The 18780-nt window shown below is 51.6% G+C and overlaps 1 protein-coding gene across 1 annotated transcript; it reads right to left on the reverse strand.

The window, feature by feature from the left end:
• Positions 1-690: 690 nt before the first annotated feature.
• On the reverse strand, positions 691-17982 carry CACNG7 (calcium voltage-gated channel auxiliary subunit gamma 7). Its single transcript, XM_055411310.2, has 6 exons — positions 17855-17982; positions 15262-15486; positions 14261-14347; positions 13586-13726; positions 1568-1713; positions 691-1118 (listed from the first exon to the last, which is right to left on the reverse strand). Exons 2-6 carry the CDS (start codon positions 15455-15457, stop codon positions 861-863), a joined length of 828 nt encoding a protein of 275 aa, XP_055267285.1. The 5' UTR covers positions 15458-15486; positions 17855-17982; the 3' UTR covers positions 691-860.
• Between the last annotated feature and the right edge of the window lie 798 nt (positions 17983-18780).

Raw genomic sequence — 18780 nt, forward strand, 5'->3', positions numbered from 1 at the left:
GAATTGGCGTGGAGGACTTCCCTCCACCCTAGGGTCTCCATTCTTGTCGCGTGGTGTAGGGGGGCTGGATACACCTAGGGGGGCTTTGGATGAGCGGGTGGAGAGGAAACCGGGAGACAGGGGAGGAAGAGGAAGGAAAAAGAAGCCAAGGTCAGCTGAGAGAGAGCGAGAAAATCCGTTAAAGAGCGCCCTTGAAAAGGCAGGTAGCCTTCAGAAGGCCGAGACGTGTCCAGCAGGTGAGACAGAAAGGGGTCTCCCGTGTGTGGGGAGGGAGGCGGGAGAGGCCGGGTTAACCATACCCGGGGCCTCCAGCCCCCTACCCCACCCTAGAGATGGAGTAGGGTGTGGGTGGAGCAGGAAGGGCCTCCCCCGCTGCACTCACTGCGCGCAAGGACCACGAAGGTCTGGAGGGGAGACTGAGCCGACAGAGAGGCTAGCCGGGGCAGAGAGAAGAGGATGTTTGGCATTCCTGGCGGCTGCCGGAACCTACTCTCCAGCCCAGAGCCCCCGGCCGAGGCGAAAGGTAACTGGGGCAGTTTGCACGGAGGTGGGCGCGCTCAACTGCTGCGCGCAAAGAACCCGGGAGTCTTTGGGATGGGGGGCGGGGCCTATGGAAAGGGGCGTGTCTTCCAGGAGGAGGCGTCATCTGGAAGTGGAAAGAGGGCGGGACTATGGCTGCGGGGCGGGGCATCGGGAGGAGGGCGGAGCCATGGCGGCGGGGCGGGGCTAACTCGCGCGCAGTTTCCTCCCCGCGGGACAAGGCGTCCCGGGGACTTGCGCTGGAGCCGCGCGGTCGCGACGAGACCTGTGAGGAGGAGGAGGAGGAAGGGGAGGAGGCAGGGCGCCCCGGGAGCGGGGCCTCAGCAGGGCGAGGTGGAGATGTGGAGGTGGTCGGGGTACTTGATGGCGGGAGGGTAGTTCTGCGTCATCTGTATGGACACGTCGCTGGAGATGTCGGAGGGGCTGCGGCCGCGGCGCCACGCCTCGGGCTGCAGAAACTGGCCCGAGTAGTCGGAGCAGTCGCTGAGACGCGGGCGGTAGAAGGCCGGGTGCGGGCGGTACATTTCCTCCTCCGCGTAGCGCTTGGTGAACAAGTACACGGACATCACGCCGGCTCCCTGTGGCAAGGCAGGACCAGAGTCCCCGAGGCTGGCCCCGGGCTCACCGCGCCTCCCCCGACCCCAAAGCTCAAGACCCCCATCCCCGCCTCTCCTAGGACCCAGGATTCCAGGCCTCCAGCTTCCTCCTTTCCCAGAAGCCAGGGATTAGGGCCCTGGCCTCCTCCTCACTCCCCACCGCCCCCGCCCATCGCAGGAGTCAGAGTCCCCTGCTTCATCCTTCCAGAGATCTGGGAGTCCAGGGCCACCCCTTCTCCCCTGGGACCCCAGGAGTTGAAGCTCCCAGACCCTCCTCCTCCAGGACCTGGGGGCTAGGACCTCAGCCACCACCTCCTTTTAATCCACAGTCTAACCCACAGCCTCCTCTTCCTCCTAGACCCAGGAATCACGCACGCCCCTGCCACAGGTCCCCATTCAAAACTCTGAACTCTGGGCCCCACAGACATCACCTCTTTGAGTAGGAAGGAGGATGCTGCGAAGGCAAAAGACCACCCGTAGCGATAGTGGAAATACTGCTCCGAGCTGCTGGGCCTGTTCATAACCTCGTCGTTGATGCTGGAAATGTAAAGAACCAAGCCCACCACCAAGGAGAGGCCTGGGGGAGTAGAGGGATGCCCTTGGTCCACTAGCAGTGGACCCCTTTCCCCAGCCCCTGGCCCCCTGCATCCCACTGCCATCTTCTGCCCCCACCCCCCATCCCATTCTATCCTGGACTGTGCTGTGCTTAGCCTCTCAGTCATGTCTGACTCTTTGCGACCCCAGGGACTGTAGCCCGCCAGGCTCCTCTGTCCATGGGGATTCTCCAGACAAGAATACTGAAGTGGGTTGCCATGCCCCCCTCCAGAGGATCATCCCAACTCAGGGATGGAACCCAGGTCTCCCGCAATGCAGGTGGGTTCTTTACTGTCTGAGCCACCAGGGAAGCCCAAGACTACTGGAGTGGGTAGCCTATCCCTTTTCCAGGGGAATTTCTTGAGCCGTGGTCTCCTGCATTGCAGGTGGATTCTTGAAGTCTGAGCTACCTGGGAAGCTCCCATCAATGGAACTCCCTTGTGGGCTGGTCCTGGGCTGGGTGCAGGGAGTCCAGAGAAGCCTCCTCCTCCCTCTCCCCACCCCCACATGCCTAATCTGCCATCCAGGCGCTCACAGTGCAGTTGGGGAAGGCAAATATGGACACTGGTCAGCAGTCACATCCATGGTGACAGTGCTGTAAGGGAAATGGTAGCACAGGGACTTTCCTTGTGGTCCCGTGGTTAAGACTCCGAACTTCCATTGCAGGGGGTGCTGGTCTGATCCCTTGTCAGGGAACAAAGATCTCACATACTGTGTGGTGAGTCAGAAAAGTTAATTGAAAAAAAAATTGCAGATAAAATAGTAGCATAAAGTTCCATGGGTCCAGAAAAGGCACCAAAGCCACCTGGGGGCAGGGGTGGAGGGAGTCAAGGAAAGTTTCCTAGAAGCTGTATTTTGTCCTAAATCCCAAAAGATGAGGCCCAGGGAAGAATGCAGGAATACCTTAATACCACCCCAGGTGGGGCAGAGGGACTATCTTTGTTTTAACCAGAATTGGAGGGGGAATGCTGAACTGATCCATCCATGCAGTTAAAAAACATGGCCCACAGCCACTAGAAATGAAGCTAGAGAAGGTTGGGCAGGGGCATTGCCACAATGAGCCTCAAATGCCAGTCTGAGGAGCTTGGCATTGATGGCAAGGGCACTAGGGAGCCATGGAATGTTGGGAGCAGAGGGAGGACAGGGCCAGACTGCAGTGTTAGAAGATGCTTTGGGGGCTGCTGGGTTGTGGGAAGGGATTGGAGGGGAGAAATGCTGGAGCTGTGATAGGCCCAAGACAGGGGAGGATGAAGCAGAACTGAGGCTGTATAGATAATAACATCAATAACAACAACAACAGTAGTAGCAGCTGCTTGTGTAGGCCTTGCTCTGTGCCAGGCACCATTCTGAGGGTCTTATATGCATCAGCTCATTCAAACTTCACAATAACACTTTCAAGTAGGTGCCATTTTTACTGCTGTTTAGAGCTGAGGTACAGAGGTACCGGGAGAAAATGGAGAGAAGCCTCATTTGAGACTTTTTAAGAGGCGAGTATCACTTCCTAAGCTGAACTTTCTTTTTCTAACGTATATATGTATATAAAATAAACATATATATTTTATATGAGCGGCATGTGAGATCTTAGTTCCCTGACCAGGGATTCCATGCCCTGTACATTGGAACTTGGAGTCAACCGTCTGACCACCAGGGAAGCCCCAAGGTGAACTTTCTTTTAAACAGTAGCCACAGAAGGGTGGCTTGCAATAGGTGTGTGCTCAGTCATGTCTGACTTTTGGCGACACTCTGTAGCCCACCAGGCTCCTCTGTCCACGGGATTTTCCAGGCAAGAATGCTGGAATGGGTTGCCATTTCCAGGGGATCTTCCCGACCCAGGGATTGAACTCATGTCTCCTGTGTCTCCTGCCTTGGCAGGTGGATTCTTTACTGCTGTGCCACATGCTGCTGCTGCTAAGTCACTTCAGTCGTGTCCGACTCTGTGCGACCCCATAGACGGAAGCCCACCAGGCTTCCCCCGTCCCTGGGATTCTCCAGGCAAGAACACTGGAGTGGGTTGCCATTTCCTTCTCCAATGTGTGAAAGTGAAAAGTGAAAGTGAAGTCGCTCAGTCATGTCCGACCCTTAGCGACCCCACGGACTGCAGCCTACCAGGCTCCTCCATCCATGGGATTTTCTAGGCAAGAGTACTGGAGTGGCTTGCCATTGCCTTCTCCGGCTGTGCCACATAGGAATCTGTTAAAGGTGGCTTAAGGAGGCAGTAAAATCCCTGGCCCTAAATTAATCTCCGTAATCCTCATTAGCACCTTCCCCTAGAATCCTATTACACAAACAAACATCTGTGTGCCCATCACACCCAGAATAAATCTGAATTCCTTCCATTGCCTACGAAAGGGGTTAGCAAAAAACGACGCCCCCCCCAACCCCCCCGGACCCAGGGCTAAATCCAGCCCACCTCCTGCTTCTGTATGGTCTACTAGCTAAGAATGACTTTTACATGATTAAGTGGTTGAAAAAAAATCAAAAGAAGAGTATTTTGTGGCATGTAAAATGTATCGGAATTTCATTTGGCAGTTCCTCAAAGCGTTAAAGATAGAATTACCATATGACCCAGCGATTCCACTCCTAGGTATTTAGCCGAGAGAACTGGAAACATATGCTCACACAAAAACTTGTGCAGGAATGTTTGCAGCAGCATTATTCATAATAGCCAAAATGTGGAAACAACCCAAATGTCTATCAACTGCATGGATAAACAAAATGTGGTATAGCCATATAAAGGAATAGTATTCAGCCAAAAAAAGGAATGAAGTGCTGATTTATACTGCCACATGGTGGAACCTAGAAAATATGCTAAGTGAAAGAAGCTAGATGCAGAAGACCACATATTGTACGCTTCCATTTATAGGAAATGTCCAAAATAGGCAAATCCATAGACAGAGAAAGTAGATCAGGACTTCCCTGGCGGCTTAGTGGTGAAGAATCCACCTGCCCAGGCAGGGGACACAGGTTTGGTCCCTGATCTGGGAAGATTCCACATGCCACAGGGCAACTAAGCCTGTGCGCCATGACTACTGAGTCCAGGCCCCAGAGTGCATGCTCAACACAAGAGAAACCGCAGCATGACAAGCCTGAGCACCGCAACTCGGGAGGAGCACCACTTGTTGCAACTAGAGAGAGCCCCTGCCCAGCAACAGCTACAGCCCATAGGGTCACCCAGAGTCAGACAACTGAAGTGACTTAGCACACACGCACACGATGATATTAGGATGCAGGCAAGCATCATCAGTGGTCGTTAAATCACTGAATGACAGAACCTCCTTGTGGAGTATCTATTCATTACAAAGATACTCTGGAAAGCCCCCTTTATCATGAAGGAGCCTGAAAGATACCGTTTGAACCAAGTACCTGAAGCAGACATCACCAATAGTGGGACATACGGACACCCCGACCTCCTGATGGGATCGCGCCACTATTTCATTTATGCAGTGTCCCTGCTGGAAATGTGTAACCTGGATCCACTCCAGGAGAAAATGTGGGGCGTTTTACAAACACCGGCTGCATTCTTCAAAAATAAACGTCAACATGAAAGATTTTTTTAAAGGCATAGGAACTATATAAAAGATGAAAGGAGACAAAAGAGACATCAAGGAAATGCAGAGCGGAATCCTAGCCTGGATCCCGAATCAGGGGAAAAACGGACTATAAAAGGCAATGTGGGGACTTCCCTGATGGTCCAGTGGTTAAGACTCTGCGCTTCCACCGCAGGGAGCTCGGGTTCGATGCCTGGTCGGGGAACTGGGATCCCACAGGCCCCGGGGTGCAGCCAGTGGCGGAAAAAAAGGCAGTGTGGGTGCTGTGGAGCAACCAAGCCCGTGCATCACAACTGAAGCCCGAGAGCCTAGAGCCCATGTTCCGCCCCGGCGAGGAGAGATTTGTGCACCGCACCTAGTGAGGAGCCCCGGCTCGCCACAGCTAGAGAAAGCCTGCCAGCGGCAACCGAGACTGAGAGAGGCCAAAAATGTTTAAAATACCAAAAAGGGCAGCGTGCAGACAATTGATGAAATTTGAGTACGGATTGTGTATTATCTAACTGGATAAATGTTCAACTTCCTGAATTGGGTGATGGTGTTAATGCTTAGGAAAGGAAATATACTTGTCCTTAGGAGATATCTGATGCTGATGTATTGAAGACTGAAGTGTTTCTAGTGTGTGTAAAGTGGATAGTTTGTGTGGCACAGGGGGCCCAGTCTGGTGCTCTGGGATGACCTTGAGGGGTAGGATGAGGGAAGAGGAGGGAGGCTCAGAAGGGAGGGGATGTATGTATAACTATGGCTGATTGCCACTGTTGTATGGCAGAAACCAACACAACATTGTAAAAATTAAAAAAAAATTTAAAAGAGTGAGGTGTTTGCAATTTATGTTCAAGTGGTTATCTATGGTAATATAATGTATTCATAATATACAGATATATACCCATATACACATATATACTCCAATGCCTTGGCCACCTGAGGTGAAGAACTGACTCACTGGAAAAGACCCTGATACTGGGAAAGATTGAAGGCAGGAGGAGAAGGGGACGACAGAGGATGAGATGGTTGGATGGCATCACAGACTCCATGACATGAGTTTGAGTAAACTCCGGGAGTTGGTGATGGACAGGGAAGCCTGGTATGCTGCAGTCCATGGGGTCACAAAGAGTCAGACACGACTGAGTGACTGAACTGAACTGACTGATATACACATAAGATACAGAAAAAGACAAAGGTGGCAAAATGTTAAAAATTGATCCAGGTGAAGAACATGAGAATTCTTTGTGCTGTTCTTGCAACTTTTCTGTACGTTTAAAAATTTGCCAAAACAACAAATTTTAAATAAAATAGGCATCCCCAAACAGGAATTCCACCCCTCAAAGATTCAAAAGTGTTACCCTGCAAGTGGCTTACTCATTGTAAAGAGAAAAATATGCCTTTTCAAAGGAGAGCTCTAATGATCACCCCCTTTAACAAGGGTTCAAACATTTTCCCACTCCTGGTGGGAACAACTTGACATTATTTGCTACCTGAAGTGATGGGCTGTAAAGAATATGGCACCACTTCTAAATCTTACCAAATGTATTTAACTAGAATCTAATCAAGTCTCTACCTTGGACATAACTGCCGGTTACAGAAAATACAAAGGAAGAGGAAGAAGTCAAATGATGCCACGAGGAAACAATCAAACAGATGCAGGATGTGGGGTGTTCTACAGGACATCCTGTCTTGTAGATTTCAAAAGGACAATGATCCGAGCCAAGTTATAATACTTAAGCCAGTGATTAATCTTAACATCTCAAAAAGAGAGGCAAGCAGATAGTATTACGTCTCCTGATGCAATGCAGTAGGACTTAATAACACCACCTATCTATGAGGTATTTTTGCCCCCCCCCAAAGTCAAACCTGAATCTGATATACAATTTTACAGGAAAACACAGAGTGGATGGACATATTAAAATCACAACACAAAGACACAACAGAAAGATCAAGAGTGTGGAGATCATATGAGGCAAATGACTAGATGTCTTCAAGTGAATGGCAAGAAAAAAGTAGGAGAGGGACTATTAGAGATTAAAAGAGGCTTCAGAGATCTATCAACTAAAGGCACAAGTGGAATTTGGGTCCTGGTTTCCAACACACTAATTGTAAAAATTTAAAAAAGGCATTTATGAGACAAGTGGGGAAGTTGAACTCTGGCTACATATTAATTTATATTAAGCAGCTATTCTTCATTATTTGGGCAGATAAACGGCACTGTGGCCATAATAAATAACAAAGTACTAATTTCTCAGAGATATGCTGAAATATTAGTGGATAAGATGATTTAATGCTGGAGACTGACTTTAAAATCCTGTAGTGAAGTACAGAAGGGAGATATGGCAAGTTTGACTAAAAAAAGATTCGCCATATGTTGATAATTGTTGAAACTGAGTGAAGGGTACATGGCACACTATACTATCCTTTCTATATTTTCATAATGAAATATATTTTAAAAGTCAGTGTTGTAAAAAATATAGTACGAGAACTAGTCTAGACTAAAAGAGAAATTAACTAAATGCGATGCATAAACTTAGACTGAATCCTGGTTCTGGGAGAAAAGCTATAAAAGACATTCTTAGAATGACTAGGGCAGTTTGAAAATGGAATGGATTGTATTATGGACTTATTGTAAAATTTCTAGCTTTAATAATGGTCTTGTAGTTATGTAGAAAAATGCCATTACTCTTAAGAGATGCATACTAAAATGCTTAGTGATGCCTGCAACTTACTTTCAAATGGTAAAGTTAAAACAGAGTGCTTGTGTGCTCAGTTGCTACAGTCATGTCTAACTCGGTGAGACCCCGTGAACTGTAGCACACCAGGCTCCTCTGTCCCTGGGATTCTCCAGTCTATAACACTGGAGTGGGTTGCCATTTCCTTTTCCAGGGGATCTTCCCGACCCAGGGATTGAACATGCATATCTTCCATCTACCTGCATTGGCAGGTGGGTTCTTTACCACTAGCGCCACCTGGGAAGCCCAGCGGAGTCCTTTTAATCCCACCTCCCTCATCCAAGAAGGATGGTCAGTTATCAAGTCATGTCTGTTTTCCTTCCTGAATCTCTCATAAATCTAAAATCCCCTTCTGCATCTCCAAGTCCTCTAATCCAGCTGAGGCTCATTTCCTGTGCCTGTCCCATTGCCTTCAAACCCGTCTCCCTATTTTAGATACTGTTGTTTCTTTCTTTTCTTATTTTTGCCGCACTTAGAGGCATGTGGGATCTTAGTTCCCCAACTAGGGACCGATCCCACATGCCTTGCATTGGGAAGTGGAGTCTTAACCTCCTGGACCACCAGGGAAGTCCTGTATGTTTTTGTTTGTTTCAGATACTGGCTCTTTCTAAAAACCCATACCAGGGAGGTCCCTAGCAGTCCAGTGGTTAGGATTCTGCCCTACCACTGCAAGTTGCCTGGGTTCCATCCCTGGCCTAACCCATATCAGACTCTGTCCCTCTCTTGTCAAAATCCTTTCTCGGGGCCCTAGTATCCGTGGGAGAAAGTATTCATTCCTCAGTCTGATTATCCAAGCTCTTTTTGATCTGAAAATCTGCCAACCACTCCTGCCTCACCTCAAGTCCCGTTTCACATTTCAGTTCTAAAAGACAAACATTCTCCCTACAGAGAGTCAGGAGCAGGGTTGATGAGAAGGGAACAAACGTTTCTGAAGAGAAGGAGTTTTTTATTGTTGCTTTTGCTCTTGTTCTCAGTGGTTGAAAGTTATCTGAACACAATGTCGGAAGCTGTTCTTGTCATTCTTTCTCCTTCCTGGGCATTTTACATTGACTCTGGTTCTCTAAAAATAACCTTCTTTTCCCTTTTTTCTCCTCCCCTTTTTTCTCTCTCCCGTCCCTCTTCCTTTCTCTGTAATTCAGTCTTCTCCCTCCCCCCTCTACTACATCTGCTTCAGAATTCTTAGAGCACAGAAGGCAAGAATCACCTACATTCCAAGCTGAATAGAAACGACCTGGATTTAGAGCTAGGAATTTCAGGACCATGGAGAGCTGCACGGTGGCGACCTCAGTCTCTGCTTTCTAGGGTCTTCGCACACGCTGTGAATTGCGTCTCTGTGCCAGGCACTTGTCTCTCTTTACTTGAAAAACTCCCCCTCGCCCTTTCTGCATCAATTTAGATGTCACCTGCTCTTGAAATTCTGGTCCCTCCCACCCTCTCCAGCACCCTACTCTGTCTGCTTAAAGCATCTTCCCTTTTCTCAGAATGCCTTGAACTTTCTTTATCAAGGATCTCTTCTACAAATATTCCACTGCGGACTTTGTACCAGAAACTCATCTAGGCTCTGAAGATACAAGCACGAGCATGTCTCTGTCTTTATTTATCTAGTCGTTTGGCTGCGCTGGGTCTTAGCTGTGGCACTGGGGCTCTTTCCTTAGTTTCAGCTTGTGAATTCTTAGTTGCAGCATGTGAGATCTAGTTCCCTGGACAAGGATCAAACCCAGGCTCCCTGCACTGGGAGTGTAACGGCTTAGCTACTGGATCACCAGAGAAGCCCCTTTCTGCCTTTTGGAGTTTACATTCTGGTAGAAGGAGGCAGAAAATGAGTAAGGTGATGCTAGCATTAAGTGCTGTGAAGCAAATATCAAATAGTGAATGTGATGGGTAGTATAGTGGGGGCAAAGCAACACTGGGTACCAGTGCCAGAGCAAGAAAATCTGAAGAGGGAAAGTTGGGGAATTAGGAGAAAGAGACTTCCAAGCATGGAGGGTTAATGACTGTAAAAGTGAGGTTGAGATTAGCATTTTCAAGGGCAGTGCTGCAATGGAGAGAGTGTTAGTGAGTTAGGAAAAATGAGACCAGAAGTCTGAGCGGTAGCCAAATCATGTAAGACCTTGTAAGTCAGCATGAGGAGTTGCGATGTATTCTAAGTGCAATGGAAATGCACTGAGACACTGAAGGGATTTAAGTGTTGTGTGACCAGCATTGATGGGCATGCAGCTGGGAGCTGTTTTGTGGCTGACTGCATGAAGACTGCCATTTAAGATTCAGCATGTCACCAGTGCTCAGTAAGGGCGTGGCATAGAAGATGTTTCTGCAACTGTTTAATGAGTGAATGAGTGAAAGAGCAGACACATGGAACATGTTTGAGGAGCAGGGGTTAATATGGGAAGCTTGCCTCATCTGACCTGGAAAAAGAAAACCAATGTCGCTCCAGCCTCCTCCCCCTTCTCTCACCAATCACACCCAGTCAGTCATCTGGTTCTATCGATTCTTCTGTCAACATCCTTCTTTCTTAAAGCCATCTAGTCACCTTTATCCTCCTATCTCCCTTCCCAGCTAGAACCTTATCCGCTCCTGCCTGGACCACTGTATAAGCCTCCTCCATTTCCAATCTCCTTCCTTTTAGTCCATTCCCAACACAGGTCCCTGAGGGATCATCAACACCCTCTCCCTTTCCTTCCCCAGCCCTGCCACCACTTTCTCCAAAACTGAATGTCAACCTGCCCATTGCCAGACCTTGGTCAGCCCTCGCCTCTCTCTAAGTCTCAGTTTCCTCACTGGGAGCATGAGGTGGCTGCACTGCTACATTCCACTCCAAGAGCTAAGGTGCTGGCACTGTTTCCACCCTTTCCCTTCTTTCTTTCTCTTGGCCAGCTGGGCCTTAGATGCACATGTGGGATCTTTGATCTTCGTTGCTGGCCCGTGGGATCTAGTTCCCTGACCAGGGATGGAACCCCCGGCCCCCAGCACTGGGACTGTGGAGTCTTAGCCACTGGACCACCAGGGAAATCTCCAGGCTCTCCTCTCTTTTAATCCCCTTTGTCTTTATGACTTTTAATTGTGGTGGGGCAGTAGAACGCCAGGGTGAAAGACCGGTCTGGAATCCTGCTTCTACTGTGGAGCACCTGAATTTCTGAGTGCTTTCCGTTTCCTCAAATGGAAAATGGGAATAAAAATAGCATCTGCCTTACGAGGTGAAGAAAAAGAAATATCTTAATTTGCACAAAGCACTTAGAACTTCCCCAAACCGTGGCACTCAATTAACTGTTTTCTATTAGGGTTGATGTCGCTACTACTACTATTCATGTACGTATGTGAGCATGCATTTATTTATTTAAAACTGCCACGTGCTGAGCACTCACTGCTATAGACCAGGCCCTGGGTTGGGCCTTCACATCCGTGATCTAGACCAGGGGTCAGAGAACTACTATTGGTCCCACTGCCTGTTTTTGTACAGTTTGCAAGCTAGGTGTAGTTTTTTACATTTTTTTAAAATGGTCAGAAAAAGACAAAAGAAGAATAAAATCTCATGATCCATGAAAACTAGATTGAATTCAAATTTCAGGCTCCTTAAATAGGATTACTGGAACACAACTAGGCCCACTGCTTCCCTCTGGCTGCTTTGGCACTCCAACAAAGCCTAGACTATTTACTGTCTGGCCCTGAGCAAAAAGTTTTCCCACCCCTGACCAAGGTTGCCCAGTCAACAGCTCCAGAAAGGAAAGCTGTAGCTCACACAGTAAGTGGCAGGATTTTAACCCAGGTCTTTCTAGGTTCACAGCAGCATGAACCTTCAGCCACGGCAGCCTGCAACCTTGGCTACCTTGGGTGGGGTGCCTAGATCACAGTCTATGAAATGAAGTTCAGGAAGTGGGATTCACTCCCCCTAAATTACTCTATTGTTACATCAGAGGCCTGATTTCCAGCCCTGACAACACCAACTGATACTTAACTTGCCCTTGGGAAGTCAGGTCCTGATGCATTGGTATAAGCATGGCTTTGGGGATGAGAACACCCTTGATTCTGGTACCAGCACTGTCACTTATCAGCTCTATCACCCCTTTGGTTTCCACTTCTGTAAATCATGAACAATAGGATTTTCCTTCGAACATTTCAGGTGGGTTGAATCAAAGTCCCCATGCTCCCTACCCTTGCCCCACTTTCTGTCTCTCTAGGCTACAATTTTTCCATCTGACACTCTGAAATGGTGATATGATACGTGTCTTATTTTAGCTTGGTGTCTGGCTCTACATGCTGTGATTCAACTTTGCACAGAGGTTGCACCCTGCTTTCCTGGGGAAGAGGTCTTGTCAGGTTAGGTTGGAGGCACGGGGGAGGTTTAGCCCAGAGAAAGCTGGGTGAGGAGTGGGGAGAAGACTGGGGGAGGGGATTTTTGAAGATCCATCTCCAATCATTTGCAGAGCCGACTCCAAAGAGGTGGCCAAGCACAGGCCCCAGGGGACATAATGGGGGCGAGATGTACAGCGGGCTTTGTTCATAAAATATCAACTGAATTAAAAGGGCCCCAATGGAGTTTAATTAAATCATGTTGAAGTAATTCGAATTGAACTGAAGAACTGAGTCAGAATAGATTGGGGTCAGTTGGGCCAGATTGATGAAGTTAAGTGTGTCAGAGCAGAGGTGACCTGACCTGAGCTGAGTTGGACTGAATTGGACTGGACTGAACTAAAATTTGGAGGAGGGGAACACTTCAGAAAAAGCTCTACTCTGGAGCTCAGGACACTTGGGTCCCTGGGGAACCAGCTTACACTGGTATCTCAGGCAACTCCCTGCACACTTTCGAGACCTGGTATCCCTATTTTATCAAATTAGTTCTAATAATAACTCCCGGACAGAGATGTTATGAGAAGTTTATGAGATTGCTCATGCTAAAGAGACTTAGATCTCAAACGAAAAGATAACTATAAACAAACATTGAACTTTAGCCAATGACAGGCACGGTAAAGAATCTAGAATCCAGTGTACTAATGCCTGCAACTTGCTCTGAAACTCATTTTTAAATGATAATAAAATGGATGGATGGGTAGAAAGATAGGTAGATGGACAGATACAGGATAAAGCAAATCCCATGACATGGTAATGATCAACTCTAAGTGGTGGGCACAGGGTTCTTTCGACTTTTCTGTTTGAAAAATGTTCCAGTAATACGTTGCACAGAACATAAAGAGCCTTGCAAACTGTTAATTGCTAAAATATCAGGAGTGGTTAAAAATACAGCCTCTGGAGGCGAAATGTGTGTGGTTCAGTCCCATCTCTGCCTGTCACTGTTTATATGGCCCTGACTTCATTCCACTGAGTGTTTGTTTCCATAACTGTAAACTGGGGCTATTAATAGCATTTACCTCACAAGGTTGTTGTATCAGAACAGAGCCTGGCACCCAGTTAGCACCCAAAAAGCGCTCGCTGAGAAATGCTCCATTCCACAGAGCAGCAAAGTGGGGCTCAGAGAGGTTCTGCAATTCCTTCAAGATTACCCAGCAAGGAAGTGGTGGTCTTGTTGGAAGGGGAGCCCCAGGTTCCTGGCACCTGAAATGGTCCTGCAGCCTGTCAGTCCTTTCCTTGGGCTTACCCGAGAGGATGAAGAAGATGCCAGAAACGAAGGCCAGAATGGTCCTCTGCGGGCGGATGTGGCCAATGTTGCTGATGACGAAGGCGGTGAACACGAGGAAGAGGCTGACCATGGGGAAGGGGGTGGCTGTGCGCACTGTCTCTGGGGGAAGGGTTGGAAGAAAGACGGAGGTGAGGGGGCACTCTCCGGGGTTGCCTCTGAATCCTCCTCATCTCTGCGCCCCCACACCCTTTTCTGAAACTTCCACTGCTGGCCCCGCCCCTCACCCAGGCCACACCTCCTTAGCTCCGGACTCCACCCACTCCCGGGCTCCGCCCCTTCGACCTGGCCCCGCCTCCTCACGCACCCACTCTGCCTGCTTTCAAGCCTGCACTCCTTCCCTCCCACTCCATCCCTTCTCTTGTGTGCGCGACTCTATGCGACCCCATGGACTGTAGCCCACCAGGCTTCTCCATCCAAAGGATTTCCCAGGCAAGAATACTGGAGTGGGTTGCCATTTCCTCCTCCAGGGGATCTTCCCGACCCAGGGAATGAACCCGCATCTCTTTACGTCTCCTGCATTGGCAGGCGGGTTCCTTACCACTAGCGCCAACTGGCCTGCCCTTTTCCCCAGGACCTGCCCTGTCACCCTGTGCCTTGGTTGCCTAACCCTCCCAGCCCCGTGCTTCCCCTTACTCAGAATATTCTCCGTGTTTTCCGTCACCAAGTTGATCTCTGGTTCAAGGAAATATTCTGACGCCACGCAGCGACCCTTCTCCCGGCCTGGGGGGAAGATAAGAAGGCAGGGCAGTCAGCGGTAGGACGCACAGTCAAGAGACCCCGGGATGGGAATGTCCTGGGGATTAGTGTCTGTCTGCTCTGTATTACACTGTACTACGTTTCTGCTCCTCTTAGGGGGTCACAGAAGGGTGTGGGCAGGAGTCTGGCAGCTCCTATTGCAAGCTGCCCTAGAGACCGTTGGATGGAGGAAGACAAGCTGGAAGCCAGAGTCTCAAGTAAGAAGGGGTTACGGGCCAGGTGTCCTGGATCCCTAAAGAAGGAACGGTCTGGGGGTTGAGGTGGGAAAGGATTCCTAGAAGGAGCAATGTGTGTAGTAGCTGGGAGGCATAGATATTGTTTATCCTTCCCTTTCAACGCTGGAACTGTCCAGGAGACAAGTTCTGAACTAGGATTACTGTTTCTCTGGGGCCGGGGGCTCCAGGAGGTTACTGGGGATTAGGAACCTGGAGATTGTGTCATCGTTGGGGTTCTTAGATCCAAAGACTAAAGCGCTAGAATTGGAAGGGGTGTGTGTGTGAGCGTGTGTGTGTGTGTGTGTGCGCGCACGCGCTCCGTGTGGACTGTAGTCCTCCAGGCGCCTCTGTCGATGGGATTTTCCAGGCAAGAATACTGCAGTGGGTTGTCATTTCCTTCTCCACGGGATCTTCCCGACCCAGGGATCAAACCCACGTCTCCTGCGTCTCCCTGCACTGGCGGGAGGATTCTTGATGGAATGCGGCCACCTGGCTGACCTTAGAAATGGAATCTCCAGGTAGACATGTGACTGTCCAGGAGAGACACGGGGTTGATTTTGGGTTTCGGGCACCCAAACCCAAACGTCCCGGAACTGTGGATGAGGACTGTCTGGTGCCACGCGAAGGCGGGGACAGTGCCTGGTGGGCAGGTGAGGCCTGTACCTGCAAAGAAGCAGACGCGCCACAGGCCGGCGTGCAGCGCCATCTTGACCTCCGTGGTCTGGTTCTGCGGCAGCACGGTTCCCTCCTCCATGTACAGCCAGTAGTCCGTGCTGACGGCGATGCCCACGAGCAGCAGGCCGCAAGCACCGAACACGCTGCTCAGCAGGGTCAGGGCGCGGCTGCTGCAGTGACTCATCCTCAGCGGCGGGGGGCGCCCTGCGGGGCCTGAGGGACCGGGAGCTCCAGTGGAGAGCCCCGCTGGGGCCGCTAGAGTCCCCTAGACCGCATGCAGCCACTGGGGACACCGGCCCTGGGCCAGAACCAGCAACCCCCTGAACGGAACTCTCTCCTATCTGCCCCCTGGGTCCTGACCCGTGACTCCAGCCTGGATTTGGACCAGTAACTTGTCTAGAAATCCTAACCTAGGCCACCAATCCCGACTCCATGCCCAGAACCTGACACCCTGACCCCTTTCTTTTGGACTCTTAATGGGAACCATAAATCCCCCAAGTGGGTCGCTAACCAAGGACCTTAACCCTATACCCCGGCCTTGACCTAAAGCCTCCCATATCTAGTTGGACTCTTAAAAAAAAAACTTTTTTTTAATTTGGCTGAGCTAGGTCTTATTTGCAGCTTGCAAACTCTTAGTTGTGGCACGTGGGATCTAGTTCTCTGACCAGGGATTGAACCCGGGCCCCCTGCACTGGGAGCACAGAGTCTTAGCCACTGGACCACCAGAGAAGTCCCTGTACTCTTCTCTTGACCCTTAATGTCCAATTCTAATGCCAAGACCTTGACTTTCTAACTCTGGTATAGTGCCTTGACCTGAATTTGGCATCCTAATCTGAAATCGTGGACCACGACCCAGATTCAAGATTCCAGAACATTAATCCCCTACCCCAACCCAAATCCCTGCAAGCCTCTGAACCTGCAGTGCTAATACTTCATCACAGGCCGCTGGCTCCCAGGACATTGGGGCCTAGAGACCTGGAGCAGAGTTTTGGCTAGAGACTTCAGAATGTCCAAACCATAATCTGGGAATCCCACCCCTCTACCACCCCCCACCCCCCCCCCCCCAGTCCCCTGCCTCTCAGTATCCTATTCAGAGCAAGTGACCATCGTTCAATAGGAATCAGGGCTCTGAACTCTAAAACCCACATCAGGAAGTCTACAATCCCCATTCTCATTACAAGATCCCCAAATCCCCTCCCAGAGAGTCTGGACTCCAGCTCCCCCAGACTAAGACCTCCAATTATAGACCCCCTTCAACCTCCAACCTGGAACCCAGATCCCCCTAACCCTGGACCTTCAAAGCAAGAATTCCAATCTTAAATCTGGAGATTTCCTTCCAGGGTGCTCCTAATCCCTTAGCCACCACACTTACCCTTTCCCGAGAACCTCTCCCTAAACCACACAGTCTCATGATTTGGGGGACTCAAACTGGGATCCCCATCTTATCTCCACTGGAGCCCTCAACCTACCTGAATACCATGATCTCCATCACCTTTTTAACGGTGACGCTTAAGATCCCTAACCAGCATTTCCCCCCACCAACAATGCCGCCAAGACTTGAGCACCCACTCTCCTTGACCAGAATTCCTGGAGCCTTGAAATTGAAATTCTGGAAACTTGACACCACCCCAATAAGAACTCTGGAGCTTGAGACGACCTTCATCCCTGTCTGGGCCCCCCCAACCCCAGCCTCTAGGGCCTCTACCCCACCTGCTCCGCTCCCCACCTCCTGAGGGATTCAGGAGTCTGAGACTGGCAGAGCTCCGACCCCGCTTGCTCCCATCCCCCGGCCCATGGCTCCAGGGCTTGACCGCCAGCTGCCTGCTCTCTTCCAGTCCGCTCATTTCAGAAACCAGCGTCAGAACCCCTGTCTCCCGGGCTGCCTCTGTCCCAGGTAGCTGACCTCAGCTCCCCACACTGGCTCCCCCGATTCAGACGGCTGGGACGTGGCCCACAGGCGCCCTTCTCACTCCAGCTTTGGGGCGCCCCTCCTTCTTCACTCCAGACTCTCAGCGGCCCGCCCAGACCTCCTCATTCTCCTCCGACCGCCAACCCTTCCTCCTTTGGGACCACCCCGCCTTCCCCAGGCCCAAAGCCTCCTTCTTATCCTTCTTTATCCTCTCCTTTCCTGGATATAGGATTTTGGATCCCCGGGGTCCCCATTTCTGCAAGCCTCAAGTCCAAACTCCATCGGCCCTCAATCCTGGGGAGACGTACGCCCTCTTTCCGGGGACCCCTTCTCAGACTCACAGCCGGCCCTTACCGGGCCCGGGTCCTCCCCCCTCGAGGACCGCCTCCCTCGAGGATCTGGCCCGCACCCTCTCCCGTGCCCACGGTCTCCGAGGTTCGGACACTGAGAGTATAGTTGCCCCGTTCTGGGACCCTCGGACCCCGTCCCCCCGGGTTCCTCAGGCCTAAACGTCCCTCCATCGCCCATTGCCCCCCGAACTCGGGCGTCCGATCGCGGGCATCTCACCCCCAGGAGCCACTCAGCCCCGTTTAGTCCAGATCCCCGGCCGCCTCAGGAGGACCGCCCCCCCACCACCACCACCTGGTTCCCGGACTCTCCCCTCGCTCTCACCTCGCTCAGGGCTTGGCGGACGCTCCGGGCCGCGGGCCCCGCAGCCGCATGACCGGCCCCGCGGCTTCCCCCGGCCGCCGCCGCCGCCGCCGCCACCGGGGTCGCCGGTGCCCGCGCCCCCCGCCCCCGCCCCGGAGCCCGGCGTCCCGGCCCCCTCCCGGCCTCCCACCCCCCACCCCCCGCGCCCGCGGCCTCACTCGGCGGACGACGCCGGGAGCTGGGACCGGCGGCCGCTCATTGGCTACTGCGGAGAGGGGAGGGGCAGGAAAGGAGGAGGTGGGGTAGGATGCGGGGAGGGAGGGAGATGGGCCTCGAGAATGGGGGAGGCAGGGAGCCAGAGAGAATAGAAACAGAGGCAGGGGAGCCCGAGAGGGGCGGGGGCGCCCGGGGAGGCAGAGAGGCTGCCCAGAACTGAGACCCGGAGGCTGTGAAATTCTGAGACTCCCGGGTCTGGAGACCAGACGAGACACAGAGATGGCCTGGAAGAGACAGAGATGGAGGGGCAGAGATCGGATCTAGGCAGGCCCCCCTTCCCCCAGGCTCGGAGATGCCGGGCTCCTGGAAGTGGAGAGGTCACCGAGAGAGACAGGTAGACTGTCAAAGGCCTTTGGGCTGAGAGATGCTGAGACCCAGAGGCCTTGAGGTAGAGAGAGAGACCCCGAGACGGATAGACAGCAGGGGTGGTCCTGGGGGTCCCTTGATGAAGACTGGGGCTCTGGTCAGGCGTGGGGGCGCAGCCTGGGATCTGGGCGGCTGGAGGAGACGGGAGGGGGCGTCCCGGGCCGGGGGTCCCCTGAGCAGCGGGCGGGCGCAGAGCGGAGCCGCGTCCTGCAGCCGCCGCGGAGCCGGGAGCCGGGCCAGCACCCCCCCACCCCCGCCGTGATGTCAGCGGGGCCACTCTTAAAGGGGCAGGCCGCCCGCCGAGG

The sequence above is a fragment of the Moschus berezovskii genome, chromosome 22, assembly GCF_049115385.1.
Source record: "Moschus berezovskii isolate FMDL1 chromosome 22, NW_MosBer_1.0, whole genome shotgun sequence".
Classification (NCBI taxonomy): domain Eukaryota; kingdom Metazoa; phylum Chordata; class Mammalia; order Artiodactyla; family Moschidae; genus Moschus; species Moschus berezovskii.